A 14731-nucleotide genomic window follows, 5' to 3' on the forward strand; every position below is an offset into this window, starting at 1 on the left:
TCTCCCCAAAGCCCCAGTAGATAGTTGTACGTCATAGTTGCACATCCTTCTAGTTGCTGTATGTGGGACGCGGCCTCAGCATGGCCGGAGAAGCGGTGCGTCGGCGCGCGCCCGGGATCCAAACCCGGGCCGCCAGTAGCGGAGTGCGCGCACTTAACCGCTAAGCCATGGGGCCGAGCCTTGTCAACACTTTCTTTTTTTTTTTTTTTAAAGATTTTATTTATTCAGTTTTTTACCCCCAAAGCCCCAGTAGATAGTTGTATGTCATAGGTTCACATCCTTCCAGCTGCTGTACGTGGGACTCGGCCTCGCGTTGGACGGAGAAGTGGTGCCTCGGGGCGCTCCCGGGATCCGAACCGGGGCCGCCAGCGTCAGAGTGCGCGCACTTAACCGCTAAGCCACGGAGCCGGCCCCAAACACTTTCTTAATGGTATCTTTTGATGATGTATTTAATTTTGATCAGATCAACTTTATTATTATTTTTTCTTTTAGGGTTAATGCATTCTGGGTCTTATCTAAGAAATCATTGCCTACTCCAAGGTTGTGCAGATATTCTGCTATGTTTTCCTTCAGAAATTTTAAAATTTTAGTTTTCACATTTAGGTTTCTTATCCATTTCTAATTTTGTTTTTACAAAATGCAGATTTGTTTGATGCAGAAGGAAAATTTCCTAAATACAACATTTCACAATGGTTTTGCAATTAGAATAGCATTGTATTATATACCAATTAAAAATAATGAAGGAAATTCTGCCTCATCTGTTAGATAATGTTTTTTGTAGTAACTTCTAGTACAAACAAAAATCTCGACAAAGTTTTCGCCTGAGTTTATTTAGGCTCTTTTAAGAAATCTCTGCAAAATGAATCTCAGAAATGCTGGGAGAGGGCCGGCCCCGTGGCTTAGCGGTTAAGTGCGTGCAGTCCGCTACTGGCGGCCCGGGGTTCGGATCCCGGGCGCACAACGACACACTGCTTCTCTGGCCATCCTGAAGCCGCGTCCCACATACAGCAACTAGAAGGATGTGCAACTATGACATACAACTATCTACTGGGGCTTTGGGGGATAAAAAGGAGGAGGATTGGCAATAGATGTTAGCTCAGAGCCGGTCTTCATCAGCAAAAAGAGGAGGATTAGCACGGATGTTAGCTCAGGGTTGATCTTCCTCACAAAAAAAAAAAAAAAAAAGAGGGCTGGCCCGTGGCTTAGCGGTTAAGTGTGCGTGCTCCGCTGCTGGCGGCCTGGGTTCAGATCCTGCGCGCACTGACGCACCACTTCTCCGGCCATGCTCAGGCCACGTCCCACATACAGCAACTAGAAGGATGTGCAGCTATGACATACAACTATCTACTGGGGCTTTGGGGGAAAAAATAAATAAATAAAATTAAAAAAAAAAAAAAAAAGAAATGCTGGGAGAGTCCAAAATGTGGTATATACAGCAGTCATATATACCAGGGGTAGAAGACATCGGAATAGAGATATTTTTGGTTGTTACAACCAGTGTGTGAGATATTTCTAGAGGGTAGAGGCCAGGGTTGTTGCTGACCACCCTATGACACATAGGACAGACTCCACAACAGAATGATCTGGCCCCTAACGTCAACAGTGCCACTGTTGAGAAACCCTGCTCTAACCAAAACCTGATCTCCTGAAGACACTGCTTCCTGGGTGGCCCTCTTATGGTGCTCCTTTTCTCCCACAACCCACACACCACTGGGCCTGGAGGTGGGGCAGGTGTCCTCTCATCACCAGCTCTAGAACATTCTCCCTTCCACCTCCCTAAAAACTCCCCATTTTGAATTGATGTAATCAGTTTCTATTACTCTCTATTTCTCACTGTTGCTGTCATGTGTAACTGCCAGTCATTCCTGCTCATTTCCTGATTTTAGCTCCTCACTCACTGTTCCTCTCCCCAACACTACTCCAGTCATAATTCTTTATGACTTCGGTATACGCTCTTTCCAATGTCCTGGCCTCTAAATCACATAATGCCTCTCTTTCAATGATCTTGTCCTCATACCTGTCTTAGCCACTCACCCACATGACCATACTCTGGACCACATCATTACCAATAATTACAACCAATACCTAATCTCAGTTTCATGCATCCTACTCCCTGATTACACCTCCTATCTTCCCAGCTCATTATCTCTGGTTTGCCAACAACCATAATCCTTCAAACCCACCAGGGCCTACAATCCAGGGATCCTCCCATTGGTTCACTCTTCCTCTTGTCCCCGCCGCCCCCTCTTTCCTTCTTACCCAGCTAAAATGTCATAGTCAATCTTTATAAACACATCCTTGCACACACCTTCAGCTCCTTTGCCCTGCTATTGTTCTGCCATACTCACTTGGTAAATTACAACTCTGTTTAAATCCAGCTGCACCAGCTGAACATGCCGGGAGAGAATCATAATTAGGCTAACTGTTCTGACTTTAAATTTAGGACCCGAGATCTTCAGCGGGTCTGCACTGCTGCTTGGCAATCATACTGTACTCTCCCAAGTCCTTCCACTTTCCCACTCTACTAGATGACAGGTTCCCCTCACTCTAAGTTGATAACCTTGATTCCTACTTGCTGAGAAAATTGAAGCAACAGGAAAAGAGCTCCCACAACTCCCACCAAACTTACTTACCTACCACATTTGTACCATCTACCCTCTGTCCCTCCTGTTACACAGATGAACCGCCCTGCTCCTATCCAAAGTCAACCACTTGGGCACCAGATCTCATCCCTCTCACCCACTCAAAGATGCTGTTCTGGCCCTTCTTTCCTCTCCTACACAAAGGATCATTTCCACTAGCAAACACGTTGTTATTTCTCTCATTAAAAAAAAAATAATCCTCTCGTCCCCACATGACCTGCTGGCTACCACCCCATATCTCACCTTCCCTTTACAGCAAACTCCTCAAGAGTTGTTTATTTTTGCTCTCTTGAAGTTTTCTCTCCCTTTCTCTTAAATGCATTCCAGTCAGCCTTTCTATTTCCACCATTCCACCAAAACCGCTATTGACAAGGTCTCAAATAACCTCCACTTTGAGGAATCTGATGATCTGTTCTCATCTTCCTTGACCCATCTGCAGCTCTGACTGAGCCGATCACTCTCTACTTCCATCAACATGTCCTCCATTTGGCTTCCAGAACACCACACTCTCTTGGGTCTCCTCTTACCCTCCAGCTGCTCTTTCTTGGTCTCGTTCCAGGTCCTTTCTCTGCTCCCTGACTTTCAATGTTGGAGTGCCTGGGGCCTCAATTCTTAGACCTGTTCTCTTTTCTGTATTCACTCACTCCACTCCTGGTTATCTCATCCAACCTTATGGTCTCAAACAGGTTGATGACTCTCCAATTTCTCTCCCTACCCTAGACCTCTCTCCTGAACTCCAAACTCATATGTTCAACATCTCCTCTTGGATGTTTAATAGGCATCTCAAACATAATAAGCTGAATTTTGGATCTTTCGCTCCAAACCTGCTTCACCCATAGTCTTCCCCATCTCACTTAATTCCACTCTACCTGTTGCTTAAGCCAAAACTCTGGCACCACCCTCATCTCTTGCCAGAATCACTGTCGTAGCCTATTAACTGGTCTTCCTGATTCCTCTTGCCCACCTGCATTCTATTCTCCACACAACAGGCAGAGTGACCCTATCACTTCTCTGTTCAAAACCCTCCAAGTTACACAGACTGCAAGCCAAAGGCCTTGCAGTTATCTGCGCACACCCCGTCCCCCCACCTCTTTGACCTCCTTTCCTCCTTCTCTCACTCTTCTCCAGACTCACTGGCCTCCTCTCCTTCCTCTTGATTCTGCCAGACACGGCCGGACACGTTTCTGCCTTAGGGCTTTGCCTTGGCTTTTCTTTCTGCCTGGATGCCCTTACCTCCTTCAAAGTCTTTGCATAAATGTCATCTTCTCAGTGAGGCCTACCCGACCACCACAGACAATGTGTAACTTCCTCCACCTCTGGCACGCTCCATCTTCTTTATCTTATTTATTTCCCCACAGGACATACCACCTTCCAATAGCAGCAGCCCTCATTATTTGAACTCTCGCTATCCAAATATGTGCTATATATACCTGGAAACATTTCTATCCCAACTGCATTATCTGAATTGCAAACTTGTTAAAACGAATCTGCACGTGCAGGTAACAGGATGTAGAGTGCAGTGCAGTCACAGGATCACAGCTGGTTCATGCTTTTAAAGCATGGTGCATTATGGTCCTCATCTTCACCCCCCTTCTCCAAAGATTTAGCCCTTCATGGGTCCCAGTATTTGCTTCTTCCAGGAGCCTGGGGCACTTCCAACTTGGGTCCAATTTCAAAATTATCTTTGGTATCTTTACATATCATTTTTTATCTATATGACAGTATATCTTCATTTGCAATATTGAAGCAAAACAATTTATATCTGATACTACAGTATCATTACTTACAGCACATAAAAACACTCGTTAATGAGTATTAATGCGGGGCTGGCCCCGTGGCTTAGCGGTTAAGTGCGCACGCTCTGCTGCTGGTGGCCTGGGGTTCAGATCCCGGGCACGTACTGACACACTGCCTGTCTGGCCATGCTGAGGCCGTGTCCCACATACAGCAACTAGAGGGATGTGCAACTATGACATACAACTATCTACTGGGGCTTTCAGGGGGGAAAAAAAAAAGGAGGAGGATTGGCAATAGATGTTAGCTCAGAGCTGCTCTTCCTCAGCAAAAAAAAAAAAAAACAAAAAAAAGAGGAGGATTAGCATGGATGTTAGCTCAGGGTTGATCTTCCTCACACAAAAAAAATGAGTATTAATGCATTGAAAATTAGGTCACTGGTGTTTTAAATGTCTTTTTTTTTTAAATAAAAAATTCCTGATAGGGGCCGGCCCCGTGGCTTAGTGGTTAAGTGCATGCACTCCGCTGCTGGTGGCCCGGGGTTCAGATCCCGGGCGCGCACTGAGGCACTGCTTCTCCGGCCATGCTGAGGCCGAGTCCCACATACAGCAACTAGAAGGATGTGCAGCTATGACATACAACTACCTACTGGGGCTTTGGGGGGGGGGTGGGAATAAATAAATAAAAAATCTTAAAATAAATAAATAAATAAACAATGGAAGACAGGCTTCTGCCATCCAATATGTTTTCAAGAATGACTTAGATTTCAAGGAAAGCCTGTATATAATTTTCTTATGTATTATGTTTATTATCTCTTTCCTTCTCCTACATAGATTCTTCAACTTTTCAATCCCAGGATCTTTTTACATTCTTAAAAATTATTGAGGATCCCCCAATCTTTTGTTTTTGTAGGTATATCTATCAATATTTACCATATTAGGAATTAAAACTGAGATAGTTTAAAATATGCATTAATTCATTTTAAATTTTTTTTTTTTTTTTTTAGATTTTATTTATTTATTTTTTCCCCCCAAAGCCCCAGTACATAGTTGTATGTCATAGCTGCACATCCTTCTAGTTGCTGTACGTGGGACGCGGCCTCAGCATGGCCGGACAAGCGGTGCGTCGGTGCGCGCCCGGGATCCAAACCTGGGCTCCCAGCAGCGGAGTGCACGCACTTAACCGCTAAGCCACGGGGCCGGCCCGAAAAATATCTTTTCTAAAACAAAAACAACTTAGAAGATGGCAAAGTTGTTTTTTTTTTTTTATAACAGCTTTATTGGGATATAATTCAAATACCACACAATTCACCCATTTAAAGTGTACGATTCAGGGGGCCGGCCCTGTGGCATAGCGGTTAGGTCCATGCACTCCGCTGCTCGAGGCCCAGGGTTCGGATCCCAGGCTCGCACCCATGCACGCTTGTTAGGCCATGCTGTGGCAGTGTCCCACATAAAAAAAATGGAGGAAGATTGTCATGGATGTTAGCTCAGGGCCAGTCTTACTCAGCAAAAAGAGAAGGACTGGCATGGGATGTTAGCACAGGGCTGATCTTCCTCACAAAAAGAAAAAATAAAGTGTACAATTCAATGGCTTTTAGTATATTCAGAGTTGTGCATATTCAGAGTTGTGCAACTATCAACATAATCAATTTTAGAACATTTTCATCACCCCAAAGAGAAACTCCTTACTGCTTAGCTGTCACCTTACCAAACTCCCCATCACCCCACCCCCAGCCCTAGGCAACCACTAATTTACTTTCTGACTCTATGGATTTGCCTGTTCTGGACATTTCATACAAATGAAATCATACAATATGTGGTCTTTTGTGACTGGCTTCTTTCGTTTAGCATAATGTTTTCGAGGTCTACCAATGTTGTAGCATAGATGTATTTTATTCTTTTTTATTAACAAATGATACTCCATTATATGGATATACCACATTTTATTTATTCATTCATCAGTTAATGGACTTGGGTTGTTTCTACTTTTTAGCTATTATGCTCCCATGAACACTGTGTGCAAAGTTTTGTGTGGACATGTTTTCATTTCTCTTGGGTAATATTTAGGAGTGGAACTGCTGGTCATATGGTAACTCTATGCTTAATCTTTGGAGGAACTGCCAGACTATTTTCCAAAGTGGCTGCACCATTTTACATTCCCATCAGCAGTGTATGAGGGAGATGGCATCCTTTCACATTTCTGCAAATCTCTTTAATGTCTGGCTTAATGGAAGACAGCTGGATTCTCATACCTGTTTCTGTATTCAGTATTTTGCAAAATACTCTTCTGGTTGAGTACATGAAAAAAATCCAGACTCAAAGAGATATGAAGCTAGAAAAAGGAGGAGTTTTTTAATAGCCTTTTCAGATAATTGTGAAATCTTCTTTGATACTACACCAAAACTCTACTGGTGGTAGTCTCTTAAAGGTTAGTTGCAAAGCAGAATTCGAAATCATATCAATAAGGCTTTTGTACTTTGTTATATATCAAAATCCAATCAATTAATAGAAAAAGGACATCATTGGAAAAACTGGGAAATCTGAAAAAAGTCTGTAATTTAGTTAATAGTATAGTACCAAGGATAATTTCTTAGTTTTGATAAATGTACCATGGTTAAGAAAGATACTAACATTAGGAGAAGCTGAGTGAGGAGTGTATGGGAACTCCATGTACTATTCCTGCGTCTCTTCTGTAAATTTAAAATTATTTCAAAAGAAAAAGTCAAAAATAAAATCCAATCCATTGGTCTATTTTGTTCTTTGAATGAATTTTCCCAGCATAATTTTGTAACCTCACGCATTGGTCATTTGGAAAATATTGGTTCACTGAATTAAGCAAATCTTTCAAACGTTACACATTTCATTATACAATAAAAACAATCATAATTGTTACTGTCACCACCAATCTCTTCAGAAAAGTCTTTAAGAACTGAGAAGCTGTTAAGCTTACAGCGACAGAGACAAGTTTTCCAAAATTCTAATTTTCACTTGAAAGCTCAAATTTTATTTATTACTGGCCAAAAATATTCTGTTGTTTCCCTTGAAGTGACAGGCTCACTCTGTTCTTTTTCAAGAAAATATCTTCCAGAGCCAGCCCTGACGGCCTAGTGGTTCAAGTTCCGTACACTCTGCTTTGGTGGCCCAGGTTCAGTTCCCGGGCGTGGAACCACACTACGCGTCTGTCAGTGGCCATGCTGTGGTGGTGGCTCACATAGAAGAACTAGAAGGACTTACAACTAGGATATTCAACTATGTACTGGGGCATTGGGGAGGAAAAAAAAAAAGAGACGATGGTTAGCTCAGGGTGAATCTTTCCCAGCAAAAGACAAAAAAAGAAAACATCTTCCAAATACCCGAGTCTGAATAACTAGTTTGTCTGTAAGCCCCTCTTTCAAGTAAAAATCGTGTTCCATGAAAAAAGGCAGCTACTTGAAAAACAACTCACTCGCACAAGCGCTTGTCCTCGAGACAGCAGGATTCTTTGCTAGGAAGCAAATGTGCTTTATGCATGTTTCCTGTTTCATCACACAGAATATTAACAAGACAAGTAAACCAGGGTGGAGATTAATAAATTAACAATGTTTACTGCTTCTTGAAGGATGTTCTTAAGCAAAACTGGCTTTTTTCTTCTTCCTTCGAGTCTGTGATGGTAGACAATACAATGACTACTGGTACATTCTGGTGCAACTGTCTTGATTTGTGCTGGGGGCCACTGTTCCATCCACCATTGCTCTTGTACCTTCAATGCAGATGTTAACACAGTGGAAACAGCAAATAACACTACAGTACTGTCCCGAAAATCATCGTGACCTCATGTATCCCCTGAAAGGGTCTTAGGGAGCCCAGGGTCTGCAGACCTTATTTTGAGAACTGCTGCTCTACTGGCCTGGAAAGGTCCTTAAAGGCAGGGATTTTGGTCTGTTTTGTTCACGGCTATATCCCTTGTGCCTAGAACAATATCAAATAGGTGCTCAATAAATATTTATTAAATGAATGAATAAATAAGTGACTGGATAAATGAATGTGATAACATCTGTAATTACTTTCAGTTGCTTGGAAGTTAAGCAATAAAAAATTCAGGATATTTGTAGTTTTTTGGTATAATTTTAAATTTTACAGAGTGTTAAATATTTAATCAGGAAATAAAAGAAATTATTTCTTTTGGCAAAGGCATTTAACTGTGGGGATGGCAAAAGCAGCAGGGAACTTTCAAAGCCATACCAACGGTATTTGCATTGGAAAGCAACAGCTTTTAGCAAAGCAAACAATTCCTGAAAACTGGAACACTGCCGGTGACCTAGAAATGGAGTGCAAAATCAGGAAAGGAGGAAAAGATACTGAGAGTTTCCTCTAGCACATCACTGTCCCACACTTGCTTTTTCGACCCCCAGTGTCTGGGAACGTTTCGCAGAATTGGGAGGAATTATGCACAAAGGTGAAAAGAGTGTTAGAGTATAAGGTGGGACACACAGAAATTCATAAGGAGTAACTAAAATGTTTTAGGTTTTGAGGACTAAATTGAGATAATGCATTCATCTCTGAAAGAGACCTGAGAACCTCAATGTATGGTTCCCATACTGTCAGTGCTATAGATGCAGATTTTAATGAAGCCAATATGAGTGCAATAAATTGTTGCATTATAGGTGATCTAAGAAAATATTCTGGTTAGTAGGGAGTTACCATATAGTTAATTTTTCTTTCTTTCTTTTTTTTTTGAGGAAGATTCGCCCTGAGCTATCATCTGTGCCAACCTTCTTCTATTTTGTATGTGGGATGCTGCCACAGCATGGCTGATGAGTGGTGTAGTTCTGCGCCCAGGATTCAAACCTGCAAACCCGCGCTGCTGAAGCGGAGCGTGCCGAACTTAACCAGCAGGCCACAGGGCCAGCCCCCCACAATTTTTCAGTGAGTAGGAATTCAATAAGCACACTATTCTTGAGCTGAAGAACGCAATCATTATTTAATGACTCCAGAGGCACTGCAGCATCTCAGTGAGCTCCAGGGAGTCGTCATTAGAAAGGACTGATCAGTTAACGAAGGTCTGGTAATGGAGTTTAATGACTACACAAATTACACGCTCTTTAGTTTCTAGCCCCACTTCTGCCACTTGGTAATTAGCTGGCAACAGGTAAATTCCTTAACCTTCCTGTAGTGCAGTTTCTCCCTTCTTTCCTGAAATTCAGGAATGCTTAGAATACGAATGTTTGTGAAATATTTTGGGTCCCTTTGAAGAAACTGAGTTAAGTACAAGGAATTAAACGTGAGGGTTACCCAGAAGATAAAATATCCAAGTAAATTTTAAATTGCCAAGTCTGAAATAATAACCTATAAGTTTCTTCTACTTTATCGAAAACCTCCGAACTGCTTCCCCAACCCATACATCTATTTGGACCTAGAAATCCTGGGAACAAGACTGAAACCGACACTAGCCACCCTAGTAATTTCTGAAGAGTTTACCAAACACTTTAGAATCCATATCACTTGATCTTCATGCTAATCCTGTGAGATAGGCAGGGCAGGAAGAACCATTTTTTTTCTTCAGACAGAGGAACTAAGGTTTAAAGCAACTGAGTGCTAGGAGACAGAACTGGGACAGAGTAGGTCTCATGAGCGCAACTGTCTTTCTTCCCTTGCACCTGCTTTGCTGAGTGAAAGAAGAGAGAGGTGGCCACCATGGTTATTTATGAAGCCCCAACAGTGGGCAAATAGTTACCCAGCTTCCTGGGACCCTGAACAGCTCACCTGCAGCTTCACAGCAATGACCACTGAGTTAAGATCCTTGTCCATTTCTTTTAGCATGACGAGTTTCTTCAGGGTCAAGCTGAACAGCCTAGAAAAATTTAGAGAAAGAAGATCCAGTCAAATGTAAGGAATTTATGAGAAGAAAATTTACAAGACCATCTGTTGGGGGAAACGCTGCTTTATCTAAAGTAAGAAGGTTAGAATGCCATTCTCCGTCCAAACTGTGTCCCCTCCTTCAGTAAAAGAGCATCCCTCTTATTTAACTTTTGTACTTGAAGTGTCAAAAAGGTACATTATTCCATGAACCTCTGTGGATGCCCCTTTATCTCAAGCCAAAACCAAGACGCCTTTTTACTCCTAACGTGTGGGAGCAATTTCTGAGGGGGGAGGAGCAGACCAAGGGAGGGGTATAGATGTTTATTTTGCTTACCCAGTTCCTCTTCCAGCCTACATCTAACCACACCTGAAAAGTTTACAGATGTAAATCTGTAGCAACAGGGAGATAATCCACACAAACAGATACCATTTGGCAGGAAATGACTTAAATGGTCACAAATTCGATTTTAGCCCGAACACTGCTTCAAGTATGCAGAAAATCTTTAGCGCCACAATGAGGAAACCCCTTAACTGAAAGGGATAGGATTGTCCCTTGCTCTGGGGTCTCAGCAACTCTAATCTGACTTGACCTTGGCCCTACCAACGCAGGGCTACCCTGGACTTCTAGCAGGTGCTGGGAGGGAAACTTCGGATGCTGCTCTTCTGCTTCTGGTTTGAGTGGTTCAAGTCCTTAAAACACTCTTTTCCTTGGAGAGGTTCTGGAGAATGGCGAGTCATCCGAGGGATGTTGCTGACCAGAGTGATAACAAGTCCTGAGAATTAGACTCCATCTTATGTGTGTTTTGTCCTCAGTGCTGTAGCTCTACCCCTGTGTTCCACTTCTGTCTTATCTCTCTGCACTCCTTCCTCATACTCTCCGCTCCACTGTACTGAATTTCTTTAGGTCCTCGGGTGCCACACACTCTCTGTCACCTCTGGGCCTTCTACCAAAGGCCTGGGCACAGTATAGTTGCTCAGCAAATATTGTTAAGTGAAGTTTAACAATTTCCTAAAATGGCCTCTAGCTAAAACCAGATGAACAAGAATCTATGTTGAAGAAATTAATGTAATTCATGAAAAAGGGGGGACAAATCCACATCAACAGAACTGAATTCTGATTTTGAATTCACCCTCCTCACCTCAAGCACTTTCTAAGATCTGCTAACACAAAGGAAAACAAATAAATCTGTTTCTTTCCTTTTGCTTTAAGCCACAATCAAAATCAACTAAAATATACGAAAGCCTACAGGTCTTTTCATATATATTATTTCATCCAGACCTCAAAAACAGAACTCTGTGGGTGCACGTATGTGTGTGTGGTTCATTGCTGTACTCCTATAACAGAAGAGGAAACATATTTTTTTTTTTTGAGGAAGATCAGCCCTGAGCTAACATCCATGCCAATCTTCTTGTTTTTGCTGAGGAAGACAGGCTCTGAGCTAACATCTGTGCCCATCTTCCTCCTTTTTTCCCCCAAAGCCCCAGTAGATAGTGGTATTTCATAGTTGCACATCCTTCTAGTTGCTGTATGTGGGACGCCACCTCAGCATGGCCTGAGAAGCGGTGCGTCGGTGCGCACCCGGGATCCGAACCCCGACCGCCAGTAGTGGAGTGTGCACACTTAACCACTAAGCCATGGGGCCAGCCCCGAGGAAACAGATTTTAAGCAGAGTAGTGACCCATCTAAGATCACATAGCTAGAAGGTGACAGAGCTAGATTCTAACTCCAATCTCCTTGTGGTAGGCCAAATAACATCTCCTAATCCCCAGAACCTGTTAATATGTGACCTTACACAGCACAAGAGACTTCTGCAGATGTAATTAAGTTAAGGATTCTGAGATGGGGTGATTATCCTGGATTATCTGGATGGACCCAATATAATCACAAGAGGGAGGTAGGTGGGCCAGAGTCAGAGAAGGACATGTGACTACGGAAGCAGAGGTCAGAGTGGTGTGATTGCTGGCTCTGAAGACGGAGGATGGGGTCAGGAGCCAAGGAATACAGGCAGCCTCTAGAAGCTGGAAAAGGCAAAAAAAAAAACCAGATTCTCCCTGGAGCCTCCAGAAGAAACGCAGCCCTGCCCACACCTTGATTTTAGCACAGTGAAACCCATTTTGGACTTTTGACCTCCAGAATTGTAAGATAATAAATGTGTGTTGTTTTAAGCCACTGAAATTGTGATCATGTTACAGCAGCAATAGAAAGCTAATACACTCCTCCTCTCAAGACCCGAGCTCCTTCCATTACACTGCTGCCTCCTCAGCCATTGGCTGGAGCTCCCTCACCTAAGCTCCTAAAACACGCCTAGGTTTGTTAAACTGGAATCACCTGGGTGCATGCTCTCTTCCAAAATCTTCCCCATCAACGACTACCCACAGCATCAGCTGTTTTTCTCCCTTCCCTTCAGAGCAGAGATGTGCTGGCTCACAAGGAACTCCGGTTCTGCCAACACTGAAGGGATTATTATATTTCACATAGTTGGCTATTAAGAAATGTAACTAACTACATTCTTTAACTGATTTTCAAGCCTTGCTGGAAGGGAAAGGGAACATAACTGGGATGAGAAAATGGAAAAGACTGGATATGCCCAATTTTCTTCCTCATCTAAGGCTGCTGCTTCTGATAGGTTAGGTTTTTGTTTGTTTCCAAAGCAAACATTTTCCACCTTCAGACTGATCGGCTGGTGCTGAATAAACTCACTGCAAGATAGGAGAGGCCCAGGACTAAATCGGGGACACGTGTGTCTTCCCCTCTGCTTGTGACCCTTCCCTCTCTCACCCATTCCCCACAGTGAGCATCTCCCGGATTCGAGGCGTTGGATGAGTTGTTGGTGTTGTAGAAGGATATGGTCCTTAGCCTCGTGGAGATTACACAGTCCAGTGGGGAAAAAGCAATGTTGTCCTTTACACTCCTTGTCCTCAGCTCTTTTATGCCCCATAAGGCGCTGGACCATCCCTCCTCTTACATAACATATAAAATACTGTAGGATAATATGGCGGAATTTTGTTAGGAAAGAAAAACATATCATAGGTCAATAAATATTTCTTGACTAAGTACACAAACCTTTATGCCACAGCACCTTACGTCAACAAGAAAGCCAAGAATGATTTAGGACCTTAGGTAACAAATAGCGAGACTGAATATGTTCAGTGTTTGCTTAGAAACTAGACAGACCACAGTGATTTTCATACTACTGGTGATCAGTTCAACAGGTCTTTTGATTTGTTTGTTTTTAATGCTATGACTCAAGGGGATGTGGGGACTTAAACGTATTCTAGTTCTTCAAAGTATAAGAAAATGTCTATGACTCATTAAGCATCTACCATGTACTAGTTGCTTGGTATACATTTCATTATCTCATGTCAGTCTCAATAATTCTAAGAGATAGGTATCATACCCATTTTATAGATAAGGATGTGGGGAAGGATTAAGAAATTTGCCCAAGATCACACAGACAGTAGTTGAGCCAAGAGCAAGCTTAGGCCTATCTTAGTCCAGAACTCAATTTAAGTTAGTACAGGCACTTCATTATAAAATTAGAAGAAATTATTTTAATTACAAGTGAATATTTTCAACATATATCTTTTTTTTTTTTTTTTTTTTTTTTAAAGATTTTATTTATTCAGTTTTTTCCCCCCAAAGCCCCAGTAGATAGTTGTACGTCATAGGTTCACATCCTTCTAGTTGCTGTACGCGGGACTCGGCCTCGCATTGAACGGAGAAGTGGTGCCTCGGGTCGCTCCCGGGATCCGAACCCGGGCCGCCAGCATCAGAGCGCCCGCACTTAACCGCTAAGCCACAGGGCCGGCCCAACATATATCTTAATATAACAGAAAATTCCAAGGAAATAAGAGACATTTCTCCTTAGACCCACACTCACACACAACTGATTGAAACAGTCCCAGACATAGGTCTGAGGATGACCAAGGCTGACTGAGTCTGGCAAGATGTCCTGACTTAAGGTGTCTCAATGAATAAGAGGCTGAGATAGACGCCCATCCTAGGTGTTTGTTACCCTGTGTTTTATTGGTTGCGTACTTCTATGCAGTAAAAATATAGTATCTGAGGCCTGAAAGGAAGGGTCCTTCCCTGATCATCCTCTGGCTTTAATCAGTTTTTCTACAGCAGAAAATAACTTGACACTAAAATTATAAAGACTGATAATTCCAAGTGCTGGTGAAGATGTGGAGCAACCAGAAGTCCCACACATGGCTGGTGAGAGTGCCAAACTGTACAATTACCCGAGAAAACTATTTGGTAGTTTATTAGTAGATGTTAAATATATGCCTATTCCTATGCCAAGCTCCCAAGAGAACCCAAGAAAAATGAGGGCACAGACCACAAAAAGACAGGTACAACAATTTTCACAGCAGCTCCACTCATAATAGCTCTAAACTGGAAACAACCAACAGCAGAATGGACAAACAAAATGTGGTACACAAAAAAGAACTAATGGATACATGTGACAACATGGATGAATTTCAAAAACACTATGTTGAGCCAAAGAAGGCAGA

At 42.6% G+C, this 14731-nt stretch overlaps 1 protein-coding gene across 1 annotated transcript in view; it reads right to left on the bottom strand.

The window, feature by feature from the left end:
- PACS1 (phosphofurin acidic cluster sorting protein 1) overlaps positions 1-14731 on the bottom strand; it is a 142857-nt gene that overhangs the window by 31112 nt on the left and 97014 nt on the right. The window contains exon 2 of the mRNA XM_004437643.3: positions 10121-10208. Within this exon, the coding sequence (XP_004437700.1) occupies positions 10121-10208 (88 nt within the window). The remainder of the gene's footprint in view (positions 1-10120; positions 10209-14731) is intronic.

Source organism: Ceratotherium simum, chromosome 34, assembly GCF_057802395.1.
Source record: "Ceratotherium simum simum isolate JZ-2026a chromosome 34, ASM5780239v1, whole genome shotgun sequence".
Classification (NCBI taxonomy): Eukaryota; Metazoa; Chordata; class Mammalia; order Perissodactyla; family Rhinocerotidae; genus Ceratotherium; species Ceratotherium simum.